Source organism: Eublepharis macularius, chromosome 1 (genome assembly GCF_028583425.1).
Source record: "Eublepharis macularius isolate TG4126 chromosome 1, MPM_Emac_v1.0, whole genome shotgun sequence".
In the NCBI taxonomy this organism is placed as follows: domain Eukaryota; kingdom Metazoa; phylum Chordata; class Lepidosauria; order Squamata; family Eublepharidae; genus Eublepharis; species Eublepharis macularius.
Genome location: NC_072790.1, coordinates 180,629,391 through 180,652,930, shown reverse-complemented (window position 1 = coordinate 180,652,930; position 23,540 = coordinate 180,629,391). Strand labels below are relative to the sequence as shown.

General features: G+C 40.2%; 1 protein-coding gene across 2 annotated transcripts in view; it reads left to right on the top strand.

The window, feature by feature from the left end:
• Nucleotides 1-23,540, top strand: part of XDH (xanthine dehydrogenase) — a 90,119-nt gene that overhangs the window by 11,846 nt on the left and 54,733 nt on the right. Inside the window, exons 5-12 of one of the 2 annotated variants that reach the window (XM_054979187.1) lie at nt 3,146-3,272; nt 5,459-5,520; nt 6,189-6,257; nt 9,848-9,913; nt 16,862-16,948; nt 17,871-18,009; nt 19,739-19,831; nt 22,289-22,440. In XM_054979187.1, coding sequence (XP_054835162.1) covers nt 3,146-3,272; nt 5,459-5,520; nt 6,189-6,257; nt 9,848-9,913; nt 16,862-16,948; nt 17,871-18,009; nt 19,739-19,831; nt 22,289-22,440 — 795 coding nt within the window. The remainder of the gene's footprint in view (nt 1-3,145; nt 3,273-5,458; nt 5,521-6,188; nt 6,258-9,847; nt 9,914-16,861; nt 16,949-17,870; nt 18,010-19,738; nt 19,832-22,288; nt 22,441-23,540) is intronic. The other variant, XM_054979195.1, reaches the window with a different exon arrangement.

Genomic DNA, 23,540 nt, shown 5'->3' with positions numbered 1-23,540 from the left:
TGTATAAATGCCAAGAATCTGGTTAACTGAGAGATGACAAAATTCTCCATCTGAAGAAAAATAGAGTTCATCAAGGTTAAGTGAAGAGACTTATTCTGTTGCATATTTGAATAATAACATAAGAGTAACCAGTAGGCCATCTAATTGAGAAACCTGTTTCCAACAATGGCCAATCAGGTGTCACTGGGAAACACACACTAAGCCCAGAGGCCCATTTGACTGTTATGGCTAATGCTATCCTCCATTAATCTGCTCAAACACCATTCAAGACATCTATGCTAGTGGCCATCACTGCATCTCAGGGCATTAAGTACCACAAGTCAGCTACATGCTGTGTGAAGTACTAACTTTATTTTTTGTCTGTCTTGAAGCTGTTGCCAATCATGTTCATAGATGACCCCAGGTACTATTATGGGAGAAGGAGAAAAGTTTATTTCTGTTTACTTTCTCTACTCAGTGCATAAATTTGTAGACCTCTATCATGTAGCGCCTCAGTTAAAACATTATATAAAAAGTATAACAGAGTCTGCTTAACTTAGAATAGGCTGAAAAGAAGACTCTGAGGAAATACATGAATAATACAGAATGGTTATCAAAGCAGAATAGGAGGGAATGGCTTAGGGCTGAAGAAGACTACAGGTACAGGGCAGGTTCTACCAAGAAGTGCTGTAAGGGAGTTATTATTCAAGTAGAAATGTTTGACCATTATTAAAAGAGTGGCAAAGTATTAGTTTTAAACTCTAAAAATAAATTATTACTGTATTTTAAGTGTTAGCAGTTAGGATTTTTTTTTACCATGGGGAGGAGACCATTTAAGTTTTCTGCCTCAAGGCATCAGAAAGTTTTGAGAAAGGTGTACTGGTACCGGAACCAATAGCTGCAAAGTAACTAATGATAACCTTTGGTTTCTGTGTCAGAAAGAAAGGTTGTGAACAGCTAAGGTGTTAAATAATTGCTGTGTAAAGTAACTTCTTTGTAGAAAAAGAGCCTCATTTATTTTGAAGATATAGTTGTATACAACTATGATGTTTATTTTAGGGTACAGTGCTACACTTGAACTGGGAAACATTTTGTACTACAGTGTCTTGAAGTCACAGTATTTCATTCTCTTTTTCTGGAGCTGATGGAAATCTCCTACTGGATGGATTGGGCTTGCACACATACATTTTTTCCCTACTTGTAGCATAATATAATATAATATAATATAATATAATATAATATAATATAATATAATATAATATAATATAATATAATATAATATAATAGGCTAATTTTGTATGTCTTGCTGGATTAGACAATAAACCTGTCCAGTTCAGCATCCCATTTCTAACAGAGGCCAGCTGAGTGCCTACAGGAATCCCTCAAGCTGAGCATGAATGCATGGCCCTCCCCTATTTTTCCTCCCTCCCATAACTGTATTCAAAGGTATAATGTGGGTGAGAAAACTGGTGAATGAGGTATCTTAGTGCTGAGGATTTGGACTAGACTTGGATCAAATGGGATGTTGGAAGTCCAATGACTGAATCACCAGATTTTTGGGGTTTTGTTTATTATTATTATTTTTAGTAAATAGCAGTTCTGTGAGGAGCCTTGGTATGAACTGGAGTCATGATGTGGTGAGAAGGGATTTCACTCTCCCCCTTGTTCTATTTTCGTGACTTCAAATCACCAGTTATTGGCCCCAATAGGGGAAATATGCAGATTGTCTGAATCACTCCATCAGAGTGATTAGCAACTCTGGGGGGGATCTGCTGGGGGTGGGTTTGAGAAAACAGCACAAGGTGGATAAGTCATGCCATTCTGAATCAATACTCACCACCAGGCCTGCTGGTTGCCAAGAAAAAATGCACTGGATCTCTAGGAATGGAATTTCAGGCAACAGTCACTTCTAGATTGGATTACTGTAACTTGCTCTATGCAAGGCTTCCCTTGAGTCTGGTCCGGAGGTTCAAAATGCAGCTGGAGTGCCAAGCAGGGCACACATAACACCTATATTGCTCCAGCTGCATTGGTTGCCAGTGGAGTACTGGATCAGATTCAAGGTTTTGGTATTAACCTATGAAGCCTTATGCGGACTGGGACTAGCATATCTGCAGGACCGCCTCTCCCTATATACACCCCAGAGGATGCTTCAGTCAGCAGAAAAACAATTACTTGTGGTCCCTGGCCCCAGGGAGGCCCATCTGGCCTCAACCAGAGCAAGGGTCTTTTTGGTCCTGGCTCCAACCTGGTGGAATTCTCCAACCTTGTGGAATTCTCTGTCCATTGAAACTAGGGAATGGCAGGATTTCCTATCTTTCCGCTGGGCCTTTAAGACAGAGATGTTCCTCCAGGCACATCTCTGTCTATGCTAGGCCAGGCCTCCACTAGCCTTGTAGAAGGAGGAGGTGAATGATTTAAACCTCCCCATCAGATCTGTCCAGCACCCTGTTTTTGTATTATAATTGACTGAGATTTTATAATGTTTTTAATGATTTTTAATGAATAGAAATCCAATAAAAAAATAAAATTTCATCCAGTTTCACTCTTAGATGATCCTATGATTTCTTTGTTCTATGGACATACTTCGGCTGTTTCCACATGCTGTTAAAGAGACAGCCCACTCACTGAACTCTGGCATTTTCCCCACTCACTCCATACATCTCCGATTTCAAAGCAGAAGCAGGCAGTTTGGCTTCCGTTTTTTTCAGCATCTTTTCTGAGAACAGAAATGCACTGGATCTCTAGGAATGGAATTTCCATCATTTCAGGCCACAGTCACTTCTAGATTGAATTACTGTAACTCGCTCTACACAGGGCTTCCCTTGAGTCTGCTCCGGAGGTTCAAAATGCAGCTGGAGTGCCAAGTGGGGCACACATAACACCTATATTGCTCCAGCACTCTTTACTGGGCCAACTCAAAGATGCCAAAAAAACAAAAGCCAAACTGCCTGCTTCCGCTTTGAAATTGGAGACAAATGGAGTGAGTGAAAAAACGCCAGAGTTCAGTGAGTGGGCGGTCTCTTTATCAGTGTGTGGCAACAGCCTTTGTCTCTGTTTATTCTATTGGAGAGGATTGTCCAATGAATCAGACAAAATGGGAATACTACCTCTCTTAGGGAATCCCTAATCAGGCCCAGAAGAATTTTCTTTCTCTCTTTCTCAGGAAAGAATAGCAAAAAGTCATGGATCCCAGTGTGGTTTCTGCACACCAGGCATTGTCATGTCTATGTACACACTTCTTCGCAACCAATCTGAGCCCAAAATGGAAGAAATTGAAGATGCATTTCAAGGTACAGATTCTTCATACCTTATTAACTTGCATCTCTTCCTGCCAATTTTTTAGTCCAGTTTGGTTTATTTTTGAGCAATGACTTGCTGTGGTTATTATTACATTAAAATCCTCACTAATATAAATGGAAGATGAAGGTCTCTATGCAGGGGCAGCAATGGCAAATCCATCTGTGTTTATATCTTGCCTTAAAAGTCCTCTGAGATCACCATAAGTCGGCTGCAATTTGATGGCACTTTACACTATATACATAGCATAGGAAAAGCTGAGCTGTGCAGTTCAAAATGGTCAGATAAGAATTTTTACTAAATTCTACTTAGTTAGTAAACGGAAAATCAGGTTCACTCTGGCCAACATCCAGTCCAAGTGTATCCTTGGAGGAAAATATTGAAAATTGCAGTCTTTGCTGACTTTAGATAAGTAGCAACATGGGAAAAACCAGGCTTTTATCTTTTATGGTTCTGGAAACTTTTTACATACATTTCAAACAGACTCTCTTGACACCTTAAATCTGATCATAGTTCTCTCATCTATGACAGTAGACTTTATCTGGCAAACAAAATTTTGTGGTTCAATGGGATTACCATGTCTGGCTCATGAATGATGTTGTAAAACAGGTCTCTTCTACAAAGAGCTCATTGATTACACTTGAGTAAATCTTGGTCTCTTAACTTCAGTTTCCCATCCCATGAATGAGACAAGGATTGTACATTCTTTTGTATCCTAGAAGTGTGATATAAAATAATTCATAGTAGTTATTTGTGATTTGACCCATGCTGTCAAGGAAATCTGATGATATCATTAGGACTTTGATACTTTCAAAACGTTCTTAATTTTACTTTGCATTATGGTTGTCAAAGAAAAAAAGACTTACTGCATTTTTCATGAATTATACCTCCCAGATATTTGCAACATTTTCAATTTGATTACTGCAAATGCAAAGTAAAAAAGAGTAAGCAAACTGCATTTTAAATTGAAGTTTCTTGCTGAGTGAATGAACTAATGTAAAAAATATGGAAATATTCTTTAACTATAAATTCATCTTAGTTTATGATTGTGTGTGTGTGTGTGTGTGTGAGAGAGAGAGAGAGAGAGAGAGAAATGCATGCATGCATTACATACATATATAAATACATTCTTGTACATAAATTCTGGACACATTTGAATTTGGACCAAGCTAGAGTTATATGATCAATCTTCCATAGAGATGAGACTGAATTTCACAAGCTTTACACCTTTTTCTGTTTTATTACACTTTCTTGTAAAATATATGTATTTTAACTGATATTTCTGCATCAGTTGTGTATAAAAGTTGTAAAAATATCAACAGCAAAGCATAAAAGCATCAACAACTGCAACGAAAGTGAGATGAAACTGATGGAAACACATGGAATCAAAAAGAAATGTTCATTCCTTGTCTCCCAAGTGATTTTTTAAAATTGAGATGTAGCCAGGCTAGCAGCAGTCTGGTTGGAGCAGCAGCTTCTCCCTAGATGCTGAACCTTCAAACAGTCCCTGATCCCATAATTTCTGTCCTCAGCCCTGACTTAGATGGTTCAGGCTAGTCCACTCTCTTCAGATCTTGGAAGTTAAGTAGGGTCAGCCCTGGTCAGTACTTGGATGGGAGACCACAGAGGATGTCCAGGGTCTCTATGCAGGGGAAGGCAAAGGCAAACCACCCGTTAGTCTCTTGCCTTGAAAATGCTTCCTACTCTCAGTGAAATATAAAGGATGGCCCATGGTGACCTGGTAGAATGCATGTGCTTTTTAAAACAAAGAGCAGGCATTTTGCTAATTCCATTACTTTTAGTCTTGCCAAACAGAAGGAAAGCGATCATACACAAACCCCTCTAACTATACAATGAAAATTCAGGAAGAAAATCCACCGAAAGACATTTTCTCATTTCTAGGACCATTTAGTCCTCACAGAAGAAATTAAAGGTGCAAAACTCATAAAGCAAAATGAACTGATCATCATGTAGAAAAGTAGGAGATAAATTTGAGAAGGACCCTTGGTGGAGAAGCACTTGAGGATAAATTCTATTCTGTTGATTTGGAGCGGGGGAGAGTGTGGTGCCTTTTCAGAATTCCCCTTCTGGATACAATGGTTGGCATCATCCAGAGTAGCAGTCCTCTTTCTTCTGTTTCCTAATTGACTGATGTTTTCAACTTGATTTGGCCACACAGGAAATCTCTGCCGCTGTACAGGATACAGGTCCATTCTGGAAGGGTACAGAACATTTGCAAAGGTGAGTAGCTAGAAATAATGGCTTTTAAAAGTTTCTGATGGGGTTAGAGAGGCCCTTGCCTATAACTAATGACTTGTACACCTAGAATGTTGAAAGATCATATATTCTGGAAACTCCTTCCCACTTGTACTTCTGTTTCTCAACCATCATACACTAGAGTCTCTGCCACAGAAGTATTAAATGTTACCATATCTTCACCATTCCTTCTAATCACACAATTCATGATCTAATAGTGCCTATTAGTAAAATAGCATATCTCCAGATAAAGATTTCTCCATACTTATAGGACTCTTTAAGTAAAAATGAAGACCCCCACAGACAAAACCCAAAAATGCTGGATGAGAACTGAGGTTTTAACCCTCAGAGAGCCAAGATTGCATCCCAGTTAGATGTTGGTCTAAGATTGGGTAATCTTGAGCCAGTTGCTGTCTCTAAGCTTATTTCACCTCATGGTTTTAGGGGTTTTTTTTGTAAATATAAAAAGGATAAGAAGAGAAAGATGTACACCGTCCTGAATTGGGGGAAGGGTAGTATAAAAATAAGATGGACCAATTGAGGATTAATTTTATTCCTAGAGCTAAATCTGTGTGCATAACACTTAATTAGTATATCTGAAAAGTATGCTATCTTTGGAGTAAATTTTCTTTGAAACATTTCTTTCTGTCTAGGACTGGAAATGCTGTGGGAAAAATGTTAATGGTCTAGGTTGCTGCATGGTTGGAAAGGACAACAATGTGGTAAGTGGGATAAATATGTTGCCCTCTAAAGTCTAGGTTGGATCCAAAGCTTTTGACCTGCTAACAGTGAAGTTGGATTCAAGGAGTCTTCTGCTTCTGGAGTCTTTCACCAATGGAAGATCAAGGCTTTTTGCACCAAGGAAATATTTGTTGCACTGGAGGAAGGCTACAGCCTGAACCATTAATGGAATTGAAGCTTTCCTCCCAAATCTTCCATAATTATTTACCAGATGAATTAATTTTGTTTTAATAATCTGATTCTGAGACTTTTAGAGTATGTCAATACTGCAAACATTATACCAGGTTAAGCATCATGTCTTCTCAAAGAGAATCATGGGAAGTGTAGTTTGATTAAATTGCTAAGAAGTTTTTGATCCATAGCCTCCTCACAGCTACTGTTCCTAGGGTTTCTGGACAGCAAGAAAATGGCTGTTAAACCAGTATAAGTGTATAGTCAAGATTCTCTGCGAAGCCTGTGCTTGCTAGTTCTCAGGAAGTAGTATTGGGGCCGCTACCTCTATTTAAATGTAGTGGTTACAGTTTTGGCCTAGAAATATAGAATCCTGGGTTCAGATTCTCACTTAGCCATAAAGCTCACAGGATGACCTTGGGCTAATCACTCCTGAGGTCCTTTGAGAAAGGAAGGTGTAAACAAATGGTCAAGTCACCTTAGCAATTAGTGCTGCCAACCTCCAGCGGGACATCTCCTGGACTTAACAACTGATATCTAAATGACAGAGATCTGTTCCTCTGAGGAAAATGTGACTGCACTCCTCGAATACTGATTCCTAAGGGTGTGACTATGAATCAATTTCTTCCCAGCAGGCTTGTACAATTCTTTTTTGTGACCAACAAGAGTAATATCTGCTTGACAGATCCATAGCAAATATCTACATCTCAACTTCCAAGGATTTAAGGATCTGAACAATCTGTCCATTGTCGTCACGAAGTTGACATTTTGAACTCTAATTTAGGAGAATGGTCTTGAAATAGCTGTGAAAATGTGTTGCTGTCTGTGATGGTGAATCCAGCCCCAGAGTCAATTTCCATTTCACACTTCTGACCATTTACCTCTAGAGTGGCAATCCTTTCTGGGAATTGACCCTGTACAGCATGAATATGTCGAATGGAGTACAAAGCTCGTACTTCTTCCTCAGGGAAACTATCCAAATTATGAGCAATTTTAACCTGGGACTTCCCCCTTGATCTCTCTGTTTTCTGGAATTAGCTTTTGACTGACAAACTCTTGCAGGAATGACACAGCATTGCTAAATCTGCATTCACTTTATTTATGGTGTCTTCTACAGCTGAAACATGTAGATGCATTACTTGTCTAGCATAATGCAGTAATGCAGATGTGAGACTCTATTTGCTCCTTATCTGATTCTTGGTTTTGTTGGAGTATGTGGATGTCAGTGGGGTGCCCATTGTGAATTTCTGATATTATATGAAACAGCTTCAGATGCTAATGCTTGTTGCTGTACTGCAGCAAAAGTCAAATTCAGCAAAGAGAGGCAGCGCTGCTGGATTGTCTCATCCTTAACTCCACAGATGAGCCAATCCTGTAACAAGCCTATTATCTCCTCACTAAGGAGTTAGGGATAGAGGTGGGCATGAACAGGAAAAAAACAATGAACACAATCTTCATTGTTTGTTGCCATCCATGAACAGGGAATCACAAACAACCATGAACATGACCCTGTTCACGAACATGTTCATGGTTAGCTGTTCGTGGGAGGGAGCGGGGAGACTTGGAAGGGAAGAAAGTTCCCTGCAACATTTGCAAACGGGGGTGGGGGTGGGGTTTGGGGGGTGGGGAAGCTTAGGAGAAAGGCAGGAGCTCTTCCTCTCCTGGTGGCAGCTTTCTGAGTTCATTTGGGCTCTCTTTTTTTATACAAACCATTCCCCAGAGCTGCTGGGTGTCTACATGAGCTCTGTGGTGAACTTGTGAAGGAAGTAACATTTAGATGGACCCTCTGTTACCTGGACATCTGTTGTAATTTAAGGAGATCTTCAGGCCCCACCTGGAGGTTGACAAACTTAACCCAACCAAACAGTTCTTAAGACATAAGGACACTAAAGTTTTCAGAAGAGGAGACAGGAATTTCTGTTAAATTCTGCCTGCCACAGTGCAGACCCTTACTTTCCACCATAGGCTGAAAACCCTCAGGAATAGAATTTAAGGGAAATCAAAAAGAGTCCAGTAGCACATTTAAGACTAACCAATTTTATTTTATTGTAGCATAAGCTTTCGAGAATCAAGTTCTCTTCATCAGATGCCTGATCAGTTCGGATCAGGCATCTGATGATGAGAACTTGATTCTCGAAAGCTTATGCTACAATAAAATAAAATTGGTTAGTCTTAAAGGTGCTACTGGACTCTTTTTGATTTTGCTACTACAGACTAACACGGCTAACTCCTCAGAATTTAAGGGGGCTCTGCAGGCTGCAGTGGAAGGGGAATTGGTGGAAACTGCTATTATGCCTCTTCTGAAAACTTCTATTCAGGATTTCTGTGCAAATGTTGTACAAAATATGTTTTCTATTTTTTAAAAAAGATTTATGGAATTTGATGTTATAGAAAATCAAACATTTTAAAAGTCTAGAAAAAGTCTGAACTTTCCTAGCCTTGACTACTTGATTGATCTTAATTAAGATTTCTCAACTGTCTATGACATAGCAATAATAAACAACATGTATTATATATTTATTTTATTTATATATAATATAATAATATATAATATTGATGTATTGTCGAAGGCTTTCACGGCCGGAGAACGATGGTTGTTGGGGGTTTTCCGGGCTGTATTGCCGTGGTCTTGGCATTGTAGTTCCTGATGTTTCGCCAGCAGCTGTGGCTGGCATCTTCAGAGGTGTAGCACCAAAAGACAGAGATCTCTCAGTGTCACAGTGTGGAAAAGATGTAGGTCATTTGTATCTACTCAGGAGGGGTGGGGTTGAGCTGAGTCATTCTGTAAGAGTTTCCCAGGGTGTGGAATGCTAATGGCGGGAGGCTTCACTGTATCCTGAGGCGGTTCTTTTGCATATGGATTGGTGCTTGATGTGCTAATCTTCTCTGCAGGGCTATTGTCGGGTGTGGAATGAACAGAGCATGGGCTCCAGTTCTGAAAAACACCAGGCCAACAAAACACTCCACACCCGACAATAGCCCTGCAGAGAAGATTAGCACATCAAGCACCAATCCATATGCAAAAGAACCGCCTCAGGATACAGTGAAGCCTCCCGCCATTAGCATTCCACACCCTGGGAAACTCTTACAGAATGACTCAGCTCAACCCCACCCCTCCTGAGTAGATACAAATGACCTACATCTTTTCCACACTGTGACACTGAGAGATCTCTGTCTTTTGGTGCTACACCTCTGAAGATGCCAGCCACAGCTGCTGGCGAAACGTCAGGAACTACAATGCCAAGACCACGGCAAGACAGCCCGGAAAACCCCCAACAACCAATATATAATATTATTTATTATATATTTATTATATTAAAAACAAATAACATTTATTGTTTTTTAAGTAAGAAAAGTTGTTCCATTTCATGACATTTTCCTAACCCCCCCTCCCTCCCAGGTTCAGGGTTGCTGTGAAAAAAAAATCAATGGTCCAGATTGCTGCATGAATGCAAAAGACAATACAGTAAGATCTTTTTTTTTTTAAAGATTTTTATTGGGTGAGTAAAATTTAATATTACAATTTTTTTGATTAATACCCTCATTTCCATATTCCCCCACCCTTTCCCCTCCCCCCTTTATCTCAGACTTTCAACAGTTTTCCAACCCGCTGTCTAAATCTACTACTTATATCTCTTTTTCTTTTCTTATTCATTCTAATATATTACTAAAATAGATATTATATGTTAAACTATAAAAAACCTAATATCAAATTAACAATTACAATGGTTGTTGTGGGTTTTCCGGGCTGTATTGCCGTGGTCTTGGCATTGTAGTTCCTGACGTTTCGCCAGCAGCTGTGGCTGGCATCTTCAGAGGTGTAGCACCAAAAGACAGAGATCTCTCAGTGTCACAGTGTGGAAAAGATGTTGGCAGGTCATTTATATCTACTCAGGAGGGGTGGGGTTGAGCTGAGTCATCCTGTAAGAGTTTCCCAGGGTGTGGAATGCTAATTGCGGGGGGCTTCACTGTATCCTGAGGAGGTTCTTTTGCAAATACGGTTTTAGTTTCCCCCAGTCATTAAAGAAATCCTCTGGATTCTGTTCTCTCAGCTTTCTTGTCATTTTGTCCATTTCTGCCATGTACAGCAATTTTTGTATCCAATTTTCAATAGATGGTACTTCTTTTGTCTTCCACTTCTGAGCGTATAGAATTCTCGCCACTGTTGTCATGTAAAATAGTAATGTTCTATATTGCCTGGGAATCCCCTCCATATTCAAATTCAACAACAGCAGTTCTGGGTTCTTATTTATTTGAATTTGTAAAATTCCAGTCATAGTTTCTATAATATCTCCCCAGAACTGCTTTGCTACCTCACAGGTCCACCACATATGATATAATGAACCTTCATGGTTTTTACATTTCCAGCACTTATCTGACATTTTGTTATTCCCATATGCTATTTTCTTCAGCGTTAAGTACCATCTATATATAATCTTGTAAACATTTTCTTTAATATTAGTACAAGTCGATATCTTCAATGTATTTTTCCATAAGTATGCCCATGCCTCCATAGTTATGTCTCTATTGCAGTTTATAGCCCACTTCACCATCTGGACTTTAATAGTTTCGTCTTCTGTATACCATTTTAACAAGATCTTATAAACTTTAGAAATCTTTTTCTTGCCTTCTTGTAGTATACATTCTTCCAATTCCGAGTTTTTCCATTTAAATCCCAATTTTATATGATCCGAATCATATAAGTCTTTAATCTGCCTATATTGGAACCATCCGTAATAAGATACTTCATCTTCTGTTTTAAGCTTAATCATATTCTGCTCCATTTTCAACACCTATTTATATGACACACATTGTTCCCTATTATAAATTATCCTCGGGTCAATAGCTTCCATTGGCACCACCCACGTCGGGATACCGTCATCCAAATATTTTTTATATTTTTGCCAAACCGTGAAGAGACTTCGCCTAATATAATGATGCAGAAACATAGAGACCGCTTTAATTTTATCGTACCATAAGTACGCATGCCAACCAAAATTTTTTTTATATCCTTTGAGAGTTAAGAGTTTAAGATTCTCTAACAACATCCATTCTTTAAACCACACCAAACACATTGCTTCATGGTATAATCTTATATTTGGTAATTGTAATCCCCCTCTTTCTTTGGCATCACATAAAACTTTCATCTTCACTCGAGGCTTCTTCCCTGCCCATACAAAGTCCGATATTTTCCTTTGCCACTTGTCAAATTGCTTGTTGTCTCTTATTATTGGTATTGTTTGCAGTAAAAACATAATTCGTGGAAGTACATTCATTTTAATTACTGCTATTCTTCCTAGCCACAACAAATTCAGCTTATTCCATTTGATTAAGTCTCTATTAATTTGTTGCCACAGCTTTTCATAATTGTTCTTGAATAAGTCAATATTTTTAGCAGTAAGATCTATTCCTAAATATTTTACTTTATGTGTTACCTCACAGTTGGTAATTTCCGTTAATTCTTGTTGTCTTTGTTTCACCAAATTCTTACATAATATCTTAGATTTTCTTTTGTTAACATAAAATCCAGCCAAATCACCAAATTCTTTTATCTTATCCAACAATCTTGGCATATTTTGGATTGGATCCTCTACAATAACCATTACATCATCCGCAAAAGCTCTGACGTTGTATGTAAATCCCTTAATCTTCATACCTCTTATGGCGTTGTCTTCTCGTATCTGCATCAATAAAATTTCCAATATCAAGACAAACAACAGTGGAGACAATGGGCAACCTTGCCTTGTACCCTTCCGTATTTCCAGTCTCTTAGTTAATTCGTCATTTACTACGATTGCTGCACATTGGTTTTTATATATAGTTCATACCGCTTGGATGAACTCTTTTCCCATCTGTAACTTCTCCATTGTGGCGAACATAAAATTCCAATTTAAATTGTCAAAAGCCTTCTCTGCATCCACAAAAAAGAAACCAACTTCCTTTTCACAGTGTCTGTCATAGTATTCTATTGCATTTATTACAGTCCTTAGATTGTCTTTAATCTGTCTGTTTGGTAAAAATCCTGCTTGCTCTTCTGCAATAAATTCAGCCAGCCATTCCTTCAGCCTCTCCGCCAATATTTTCGCAAAAATCTTGTAGTCATTGTTTAACAGTGATATAGGTCGATAATTTTTTACATTACATGGGTCCTGTTCTTCTTTTGGAATCAGTGATATATTAGCCTCATTCCAGGTTTCCGGAATCTTTTGTCCCTTTAAGATCCCATTCATCACTTTTTTCAGGAAAGGCACCACCTCTTTTGCCATTACTTTATAAAATTTAGCCGTTATTCCATCAGGTCCTGGTGCCTTCCCCAATTTAGTCGACTGTATTGCATCCATAATTTCTATTTCTGTTATTTCAGCATTTAGTTTTCGCTTCCACTTCTCAGATAGCTTTGGTAAGTCAATTTTGCTCAAATATTGATCAATACTATCCTCCTTTACCACTTTACTCTGATATAATTTGGCATAAAATTTATAAAATGCTCTACTTATGGCTGATTGGTCCATTAACGTCTTATCTTCTTCTATAATCTTAGTTATCACTCTTTTTTCCCTCCTCTTCTTTAATTGCCAAGCTAAATATTTCCCCGGCTTGTTGGCACCCTCAAATGTTTTTTGTTTTAGTTTCTTCAATTCCCATTCCAATTCTTTGTTGTCCATTGCTTTTAATTGTTCTTGCAGAATCTTTATCTCCAGGTGTAGTTTCTTTCCCCCCGGTCTTTTCTTTAATTGAGTCTCTTTGATTTTTATCTTTTCCTGAATTTCTTTCCTTTTTCCTTCTTTTCTTTTTTATCTCTCGCATTTAAGTCCATTAAGACACCTCTCATTACAGCTTTATATGTATCCCATACTTTATACGTTGGTACAGATTTATCCAAATTATATTGTATAAAAAATCTGGTTTCTTTCTGTAACAAATCTAAATTGCCCTCCTGTTGCAGTAAATCTTCGTTAATTCTCCGTCTAAATTTTTTAATACATTTCCCAAATCTCCACATAACTGGATTGTGATCTGAGCTTACTTTGGGCATAATTTCAACCTCTTTAGTCCATATTGCTAATTCCTTAGAGGCCCAGATCATATCAATTCTCGATAGCGACGAGTGCCTTGCCGAATAATAGGTAAATTGCTTGGCTTTGTGGTTATTTCTTCTCCACACATCCTCCAAATTTTCTTGTTTTTGTATTTCAAAAAAAGATTTTGGCAATAATCCCCATTTCTTTTGAGTCCCCTTTGTTTTCTTGTCTTCCTGTAAGTTTACCACTCCATTAAAATCTCCTGCCAGGATTATTTGTGAATAAGTCACTCCGTCTAATTGCTTCTGTAATTCTTTAAAAAAATTGTCTTTAGCTCCATTTGGTGCATAAATCCCTACTATTAGTGTGTTTTGGGAGTTCCAAATAATTTCCACCGCAAGATATCTGGCTTCAGAGTCACTAAATATCATTTTAGGTTGCAGCTCCTCCTTGATATATAACACAACTCCCCTTTTTTTCTGTTTTGCTGCGGCAACAAATTCTTTTCCTAATTTGTAATTTTTAAGTACTTTTGATCTTGTTTATTAACATGGGTCTCTTGTAAACAAATTATATTACAACGTTGCTTGGATAGCCAATGAAAAATAGTTTTACGTTTGGAAGGTGAGTTAAGTCCGTTTACATTCCATGATATTACTTTACACTCCATAATCAAATTCTGGGTCTTTTAGGTAAGTCTTTATCATTGTTCAACAAGAACATCTCCATCTCATGCTGAGATCTGATCGTTCTCCTAGTTGCTTGAAATTCAAAACTCAGACCCTCTGGAATCTCCCATCTATATCTTATATTCAACTCTTTCAAAATCTGAGTCAGATCTCTATGTTTTTTCCTTTCTATCAGGATTTTTTAAGGTAACTCCTTCATTATTCTCACCTTTTTTCCTTCCATTTTGAAATTGCTTGCTCACAATGTCTTCTTTCATTTTTTTGGCACAATCATATCTCTAGGCAGATTTTTTTGAGCTGCATATCTTGAATTAATTCTGTACGCCATGTCCACATGTCTTACGATCTCTTCCATGGTTTTATTCAAGAATTCTGCTATTATTTCCGATATCTGTTCTTGGGCTACCTTCCCCTCCTCCTCCGGAACGCCACGAAATCTAAGTTGTAGCTCCATATATTTACATTCCATCACCGCCACTCTTTCATTCAAGCCTGTGGTTTCTGCTTTAAATGTAGTGGTTAGCTTCTCCTTTTCTTTCACCTCGTTAACTTTTTGCTGCGTCATCTGTAGTTCCTTCTTGACCTCGTCGATACTCTTTGTTAACTCTGCCACTTCAGATTTAATTGTCTCCTTGAGATCCTTCATCATCTCTTGTATTACATCTTTTAGTTCTTTGTTGCCTTCAGCCACTTTCTTATCCAAATTATCAAATGCCGACTGCCAGTCCTTTTTCGACATCATGGGGCTCGATTTGCTCCGCTTCTACGAGTCTGCTCTCTTTCGCAATTCCGTGGCTTAAATATTTAAGTTGCCAAATTCAATTTCTTGTTTTACTAGTATTTTGTCCAAAAGTTAGCGCTTTAACTGTCCAAAATGGCGGGCGTCTTTTCTCTATGGTTTTAAATCGAAGCTTTGCCCTTACCCTTCTCCAAGATGGCACACTTCCGGTTGCAATGAGGGCTTGCCCTTGCCCTCTTTCAAAATGGCGCACTTCCACTTCCGCCTTTCCCTTCACAGCCACTCTAGCCTTGTATCTCGATGTTTATGATGCACTTCCTGTTCCTGCCCCGTCGTCGCACCGCTACTTTCTCTCGCAATGTTTCTCCGTTCCCACAGTTCGCTATCTCTTTAAACCACAGGTATGTAAATAATAATCCTTTTTTCGCCTCTAATTCTTTTCTAAAAGCTTCTTTTCATACAATTCTTTTACCGGGGTGAACTTAATTAGTCCTTTTAAACTTTCTACTTCAGCTTTCTGCTTGAATTTAAATCCTCTAGTCCAATTTCAAACTCATAGAAGAGATAACGATCTTTACCTTGCCGGGTCTTTTCTGGGTTGTAATCACTGTTTCAGATGTTCAGATTAGTCCAAATTAGTTACTGAAGCTTGGGTACGGCGATCCTATGCCAACTCAATGACTCCAAAGCTGCTGCAGAGATTTCTGCCACCCTTCTTAGAGTGGGACCTCAAGGCTGGGAGGGAATCCTTTGAACAGAACCCCCCCTCAGCCGAGATCTACACACCCTCGGGGTCTCAAGCGTTCTTGCCTGCTCTCCGCCTGAGAGCAGGGGGCCGTGGGCGATCTAGCACCCCACCAGCCCTAACAAACAGCAACTTGGACAGCTCAGCTCCCCGAACTGTGTCAGACCACCATGATTCCCAAGCTGGAAGTCAATACAGTAAGATCTGTTGATATTTACTCTGTCTCAACTTATTCCTTGTTCATATTTTAGAAGCTGATAATTAGTAGATCAAACTTTGCTATTAATCTTGAAGCAAAGCATAGCCATGTAATTCATTTATCTATCATGAAGTGGTGCTCGGATCTGTACCAAGGCAACATTATCTCTGGTCCTTGAGTGCTTCCCACACGAAAGGTAAACAGCAGAACCTGGAGAGACCAGTGTGAAACTGCCAAATCAAACAATAAGCATTGACATCCCAAAGCAACACCTGGAGATAGCCAATCCACTAAAAGCTGTAAAATGGCATTTGGAACTCTGGAAGAATGCTCTGTGGAAAGAAGGCCCTGAAAGGAATGAGGCTCTTTATAGCTGTTTTTGACAGTGCTGGTTGTGAACGGGGTTGACAGATGGAGCAGACCTAATCTCACTGTCCAGAAACTGGGTCCTGCAGAAACTATTATGGACCATAATGCTCTTAAACTGATGGTGTTAAACTGATGGTGTTGTGTAGTCTGTCTGTTCATCCATCTTTTCCATCCCCTGAAGAATATGTTTAGGAGTTATATGGTTATTATTATTCAGACAAAGATTCAACTTGTTTAAGATCCTGATTGCAATTAGAGGAGAAAATCTACTCAGATAAAAGAGCCAGTGTGATGTAATTGTCAGAGTAGGACCTGGGAGACCCAAGTTTGAATCCCCACTCTGCCAAGGAAGATCTTTGAGTGATCCTGGGCTAGTCACTCTTTCAGCATAACCTTCTCCACGGGGTTGTTGAGGAAAAAATGGAAGAGGGGAGAATGCTAATGTAAGCCCTTTTGGGTCCCATTGGGAAGAAAAGCATGAAATAAATATTTAAATAAACAAAAATAAGTATGAAGATCAAAGTCCCAGTGTCTACCAATTTTGTATGTTAGGCAAACTGTATTTATTTCATTTAACTTAATTTTTGCATGAAAGAAAACACATTCTTCATCAGCAGTGAGGTTAAGAGATGTGCTGTTTGTCATCTGCAGGTAGATGCATCTTCAGCTCTTTTCAATGCTGCTGAGTTCCAGCCTCTAGACCCTACGCAGGAGCCTATATTCCCACCAGAGTTATTGGTAGGTGCCTTTTCTTCTCACAGGGTTTGGAAACGTTTCTACCCCAGGGAAGATTCTAGTGTCCTTGCTCATTTCTGCATATAAACATGTTTAAATTATACCCAATCCTGTGATAACAGACTTCAGCCTTGTTCACACATTTGAGTGACAAATTAGGGCCGTAGTCACTGTGATGCTGGGAATTTCCAGTCTAAAGCTCCTGAGCATATTTTATTTTAAATAGGAATCACATGGAACCCTGATTCATATCAGGATTATGGCCCAGGGATACAGAATGTTTTTCTACTTGTGCGAACATGGAATGTTTATCACCTTCTTTTAACTGCATCAGCAGAAAAGTAGCTATTGAGTGAAAGTTTTCACTGTGCTGTTTTTGTTTAGACATTTAATAGCTTGAGAGACTGTATTTTATTCTCTCCTCATTTTATTTGTATTTTAGGGAAAGGTCAAATTAAAAAAAAAACACTGATATGTGCATGTGTGTTGAAACCAAAGAACAATCAAGTCCCTTATTGTAGGACAGGGCACTAAAGGTGAAGTGGTTCAGGTTAGGGGGAGTCAGTTATGAGTGACTCCCAGAGTGTAGGAGAGGTGTCACTATGATTTTGCAAGACTGTTTTGCCACAAGAATATGGAAGGTCAATGTCACTTTGTCTTCTTTTGCTAATGAGGTATACAAGTTTCAGGTTGGTGGGTACTTGTGCTGGTCTGCCATAGAAAAGCAAGATTTGAGTCCAATTGTACCATAGAGACTAACTAGATTTCCAGGGTATGAGCACAGTTTATTTTTAGAGGGTTTTCTTCCTTCTCATGACAAATGGGACATGCAAGTTTTGGCATAGCAAGAATGAAACAGAGGCCAGATTCCTTGCTCTGGGTCCATATTTCACTAGTGAGGTTAAACCCTGCATTGTTCTTACAGATTCACAAAAACAAACAGAAACAACTGTGCTTCAAAGGGGAGAGGGTGATGTGGTTTCAGCCTTCAACACTCAAGGAACTGTTGGCCCTCAAAGCTGAGTATCCCAGTGCCAGGCTCGTGGTAGGGAATACTGAAGTGGGTAAGAGCAAGAGCTGAATTCCTGTTTGATTTTTCAATGGCAATGGTTTTTTAAAAACTGGACTTTGTCAGGTAGTGCATGTCATCAAGATTTTACTTTGTACTAAAGTACTTTGTTGAAGTACTTTATTTCTCTTTCAACAACTAAGTTAGCTGGCTTTTTGAGACTAAGCTAATAATTGTGCTGCTTGAAGGGGGCAATGGTGGAAAGTTTAAAAAGTGGGGGTCTCAGGTAAAATGGTAGTGTGTGTGATAGGTATGAGACTATTCCCTGCAGATAGTTATCTGAGAGCCTCGCTACAAGTGACATCTTTCACGCGAAGGGCACTTGATCATTTTCGCAAGTCTTTCTGGGTACTGAAGTCCCTCTCCCACACCCCTTTTCCTTCTGTTCCTTCCCCTCTCTGTTAGCACGGCTGCCTGAAGAGACGGAGAAAGCCTACGACAGCAGCTTTTGCAAATTGTCTTGCTGGGGGGTGGGGAATGCTCTAGAGAAAGCTGACATGTTGGTGAAGTCCTCCCCTCTCTGTTAGAACTGTTAGGATCGCTGCCTTAAAAGTCAGAGAAAGCCTGCGTTTGCAAATCGTTTCTCCAGTCGCAAGCCTGCTCTCAATGATCTTTGGGGGCGGGCAGCTGCAACTTTCTTAGCTTTCTCTAGAGTATTCCCCCCCCCCCGAGCAAGACGATTAGCAAAGTTGCAGCTGCCCGCCCCAAAAATCATTGAGAGCAAGCTTGTGACTAGAGAAACGATTTGCAAACGCAGGCTTTCTCTGACTTTTAAGGCAGCGATCCTAACAGTTCTAACAGAGAGGGGAGGACTTCACCGACATGTCAGCTTTCTCTAGCGCATTCCCCACCCCCCAGCAAGACGATTTGCAAAAGCTGCTGTCGTAGGCTTTCTCCGTCTCTTCAGGCAGCCGTGCTAACAGAGAGGGGAAGGAACAGAAGGAAAAGGGGTGTGGGAGAGGGACTTCAGTACCCAGAAAGACTTGCGAAAATGATCAAGTGCCCTTTGCGTGAAAGATGTCACTTGTAGCAAGGCTCTGAGGCCTGATTTAAATGTAATGGTGGCTGAGGCAAAATCACCCTCCCATGGGCTTTTGAGCTTGCACATCATCTTGTTTAAACTGGGCTGCTACCAATGCAAAACAGACAGTGTTATGTTTAAATCAGGCCTGAGTGCCTGAGGATAGCATGAGAAACCTGAATGAGGTGTCCGCTCCCACTTGGATTATGGTGAGCGGATCATATGCACCTTCTGATTCAGACGATTCCAGTACATGACAGGTGTGGATTTTCCTTAGAGGCTTTAGATTTCTCACAGTGAGGGAAAACCATGCATATTTGCAAACAATGGGTGTGTAGCAGCCAAACCAATTAGGTTTCCTGAAAACCTTCCCATCTGCAATTTATTTATCCAAGTCACAAGGGCTTATTCCCTAAAGTAATGGCACACTACTACAGTGTAGTAATACCCACTAGAAAAAAAGAGTCATCATGTATTGAGGAAATACTTGTTGAGATTGCTGAATACAAGGGAAAATCTCATTGGTATTTGACTTAAAATTTCCTTACCAGCCCATGCAAATTCCATCAGAGAGAGTGTCTTGCCGTCATTTCAGGGGTCATGGGACTATTGCATAAGTAGTCTTGTTTTTTGATTGGGAAACCTGCTAGTTCTGGATGTCTGCCATGTATGCATTAACCTCACTGGATTTTGTTTCCTTCAGGTATTGAAATGAGGTTAAAGAACATGCTGTACCCAGTGATAATAGCACCAACTTGGATCCCAGAAATGAACTCTATTCAGCACACAGAAGAAGGTAAGGAACAACATGTTTATTGCTTAAAGGGACTAGGAAGGAGTTCTAACAATCTGCAAACATTACAAAGGATCACAAAGATACTGATATGCTTACCATGTGCCTGTTTTTCCTGAGGCCAAAACGTTCTGATTGTACCTATTGGGGCAGTTTAAAATTATTTATAGCACAAGTAATGTAAGCTGAACTGATTAAAACTTCATTGATGTAAATTAAGTAGCCCTTTTCCTCCCATGCTGTTGTGCTTGTACAAAATGTTATAAAATATAAATATAAAATATAAAAATTGTGTTGGAAACCATTTTGCATACACCACACACACCTTGGCTAGTTCTGTCAGTGGCACGGTTGGAAGTCACATGACAACACTAGTAATGCATCTCAGGGCATACCAGAATGGAGCTTTAAACCTCCCCTGTTCACAGGGCAGCCCGATACCTGAAGGGATGCCCATGCTGGGCTGCACCAGAGCCAGACCATCCTACCAGAACAAATGCCAGCTGGTGTTGAGGTGAGTCCTCTCCTTGCTGCCATACGACAGTGAGGGAAGGGACTCAGGCTGCTACTGCCAGATGAAACTTTGTTCTTTGTTGCTTTTGCATATGGCCCCTTCAGGGCATAAATGCCACAGAGGCCTACAATCCTTGTGATTCACCAAGCTGAACTGGGCCATCAGGAGCATGTTGAATGCTGAACAGTGAAAACAGGGAGGGTATCAAGCACTTGGGAACCAGCAGCAGGATGCCATTAATGCATGAAGGGTTCCATTTGGCTGGGTGGGTCAGCCTCCCACAGACCCATTCTATACTACTGTTTGCTGCTGCAGTGAGTCTCATTGGCAACCAGGAGTACAACCACAGACTTTCTGCAGAGCTTGTGCCTCTAAACAATACATGCGAGTGAGCCAAGACATATTCTAAACCAAAAATAGTAAACCTTCCCAAAATAAAACAAAACTCAATCAGTCAGAATCTGAATGTCCTCCAAGTCTCCCCCCAAAAAATTATCTTCAGAATGCCAGTCAACAATTTTACCCTTGCTAAGAACAAAGGCCAAATGGCTCTGAATAGGTATAGTTATCCTTTTCTAAGAGATAAAAGATAAATTATATATACATATACATATACATATACATATACATATACATATACATATACATATACGTGTGTGTGTGTGTGTGTGTGTGTGTGTGTGTATGTGTGTGTGTATGTGTGTGTGTGTGTGTGTGATAGATCCCCCAGCCTTATCTGGCTGACACCCTTCGATGCCACCCCTTGTGAATGATTCTGCTAGCTTAAGGCGGTTCTGATTTGGGATCTCACAGCTCCTGTCACCACTTGTGAAGTATTCACTGGTCGAGGGACCCTTCTGACAGGGAATAGAAATAGGGACCACTTACACTCTGACTCATTTGGTGCGTTGTAGACCTCTTCTCATGAGGAGAGAACTCTGGCTGGAAGTGGGTCCTCTCTCTGGACAGAATGGAATCCTCCTCAGCTCTCACAGACACAAACTGGAACTAAAATATCACTTCGTTGCACCAGCACCTCCTCAAACTCTGCCACTTAGTCTGACAGGCTGAGAGCTGGTTCTCCTCAGGGAGTATAAGATAGGCAGGAATTATCAAACTGGACTCAGATGGTTAACAGAACAAATTAACTTTACTGAAGCACATTTTATCTTCCTCCTGCACAGCCTTAAACAGTTAAACGTTCCAGATACCTCATTAACTAGTCCTCCTCAGAGAACTCTCTAAACACATCTGCATTCTCTGGTTGCTAGCCCTCCACTTCCTTTTCCAGAGTCTCCCTTAACTGCCACAACTCCCAACTAACTATTCTAAACGGTCTTAACTGCTCTTCACTGCCACTCTCAACATTCTATTCAGGACCTGTCACTCAAACAGGGCCTGTCCGTTACAATATATATATATCTGAACTGATTAATTCCAGTACACACTATAGTACAAAGGGATCCAATCCCTTTGGGGGATGCCTTGGGATATGTATATCCGCTAGACCTGTTTGCGCATGATGAAAAGCAAAAAAAAAACCTTTACAGTTTCTCAATGTGACAGCTGGCCAGGAGGTAAATTCCTGGCATGTTACTAATAATTCTGGCATGGTAGTAATAACACTAACTTGTTTACTGCTCTGGGTGAGGCACTAGAAGAGCGGTATATAAGCACAGTTGTTGTTGTTGTTGTTGTTGTTGTTGTTATTATTATTATTAGTAGTAGTAGTAGTAGTAGTATCAGGATGATGAGGATGATGATGATGATACAGCTTTACTATCTTCACTAACTATGGTAGTCCCTGATGTCCTAGAAGCAGGAGACCTATCCCATCAAATATATTAGATGAAGGAAGTAAAACCCTGACTTTTCTAACAGCTGATAATTGGGTCACCAGGATAAAAAATCTTCCATTTGAATAATATTGGTCTTTGCTTTTTCAGGAATCATGTTTGGTGCCTCCTGCACTTTGAGCCATGTGGAAGAAGTTCTAAGGAAGGCTGTGGCCCATCTCCCCCCTTACAAAACAGAGGTGTTCAAGGCTGTCCTTGAACAACTGAGATGGTTTGCAGGGCCTCAAATCCGAAATGTTGCTGTAAGTGCTTCCAAATAGTTTCCACTAAAGACTGAAGGGAGAAGAGAGAAGTAGGAAAGGAAAATCAGAGGGAATTCAGACTCAGCAAGCAAAACTTCTTATCTGGGATACAGTTCGAGGCAGGACTGATTTGCTTCATCCTGAAAACCTGGGTCATGCCTCAGCCCAGAGAGCATGTTAAGTGTCTCTCTGCATATGCTTATCATCTGTCAGATTTGCTGCACATCTTTTTGGAGGTCTGGGCTTCTGTGTTAGAAAGTGTAACTTTTCAGACACTTTTTTTAAAAAAGTAGGCATTTGCAGGTCCCATGTTGAAGGGTGAGGGAGTGAGTGTAGGCAGCCCAAAAGACACAGAGATGACTTGTTGGAATTAAAATAGCCACAACTTTATTGGTTACAACTTATGGAGACTTGATACAACATAGGACCAACGACCAGCCTCACCCCTTCAGCCTTCCTGCCGAAGGGGGAAACCATGGTATGGCAGGCCGTGGGATTCCACATGAACACAAACCTCTGTGTGGATCCCCCTGCCACCAGGAACTGAGCTTGCCCCAACAGCCTCTGACTGAGCACGTCCCTACAATGCATCATCCCCAAGATCATTTAAGGGGATCCCCAAGTATGGGGAAACTGGGCTTGCAGTAACCAACCAGGTTACTGATCCCAGACAGCAGCCATCCAGCAGGAAATTCCTGAACCTATGAGCCATTAAAAACTCCCAACAATGCCCAGAAATGAGGGTGAGATGGGTGTAAAGTCAGCTCAGGAGCAGAGTGTGGGGACCTTGGCCAGGTCTGTAATTTCTTCCTAGCAAGCGGACCAGAGGGAAGACTTTGCCCTCAAGGTCCATCACTTGGACCTGCCCCACAAGCTGACCAGCCTGATGCTGATTGGCTGGCCAGCAATTTCACCCATGGACTGCAAATGGGTAAGCCCCGGGTAAGTATGGGGCTGGATCCTGTCTATTCATTCCATGTTGATTGTTCTTGCACATAGGGTGAATTTCATGAAGTAGAAAGGTAAATATGTTTGTATGGATGCCTTTAATACATCAGCACTGGTGCACAGATTGAATATGGATGCACATCTGCATTGCA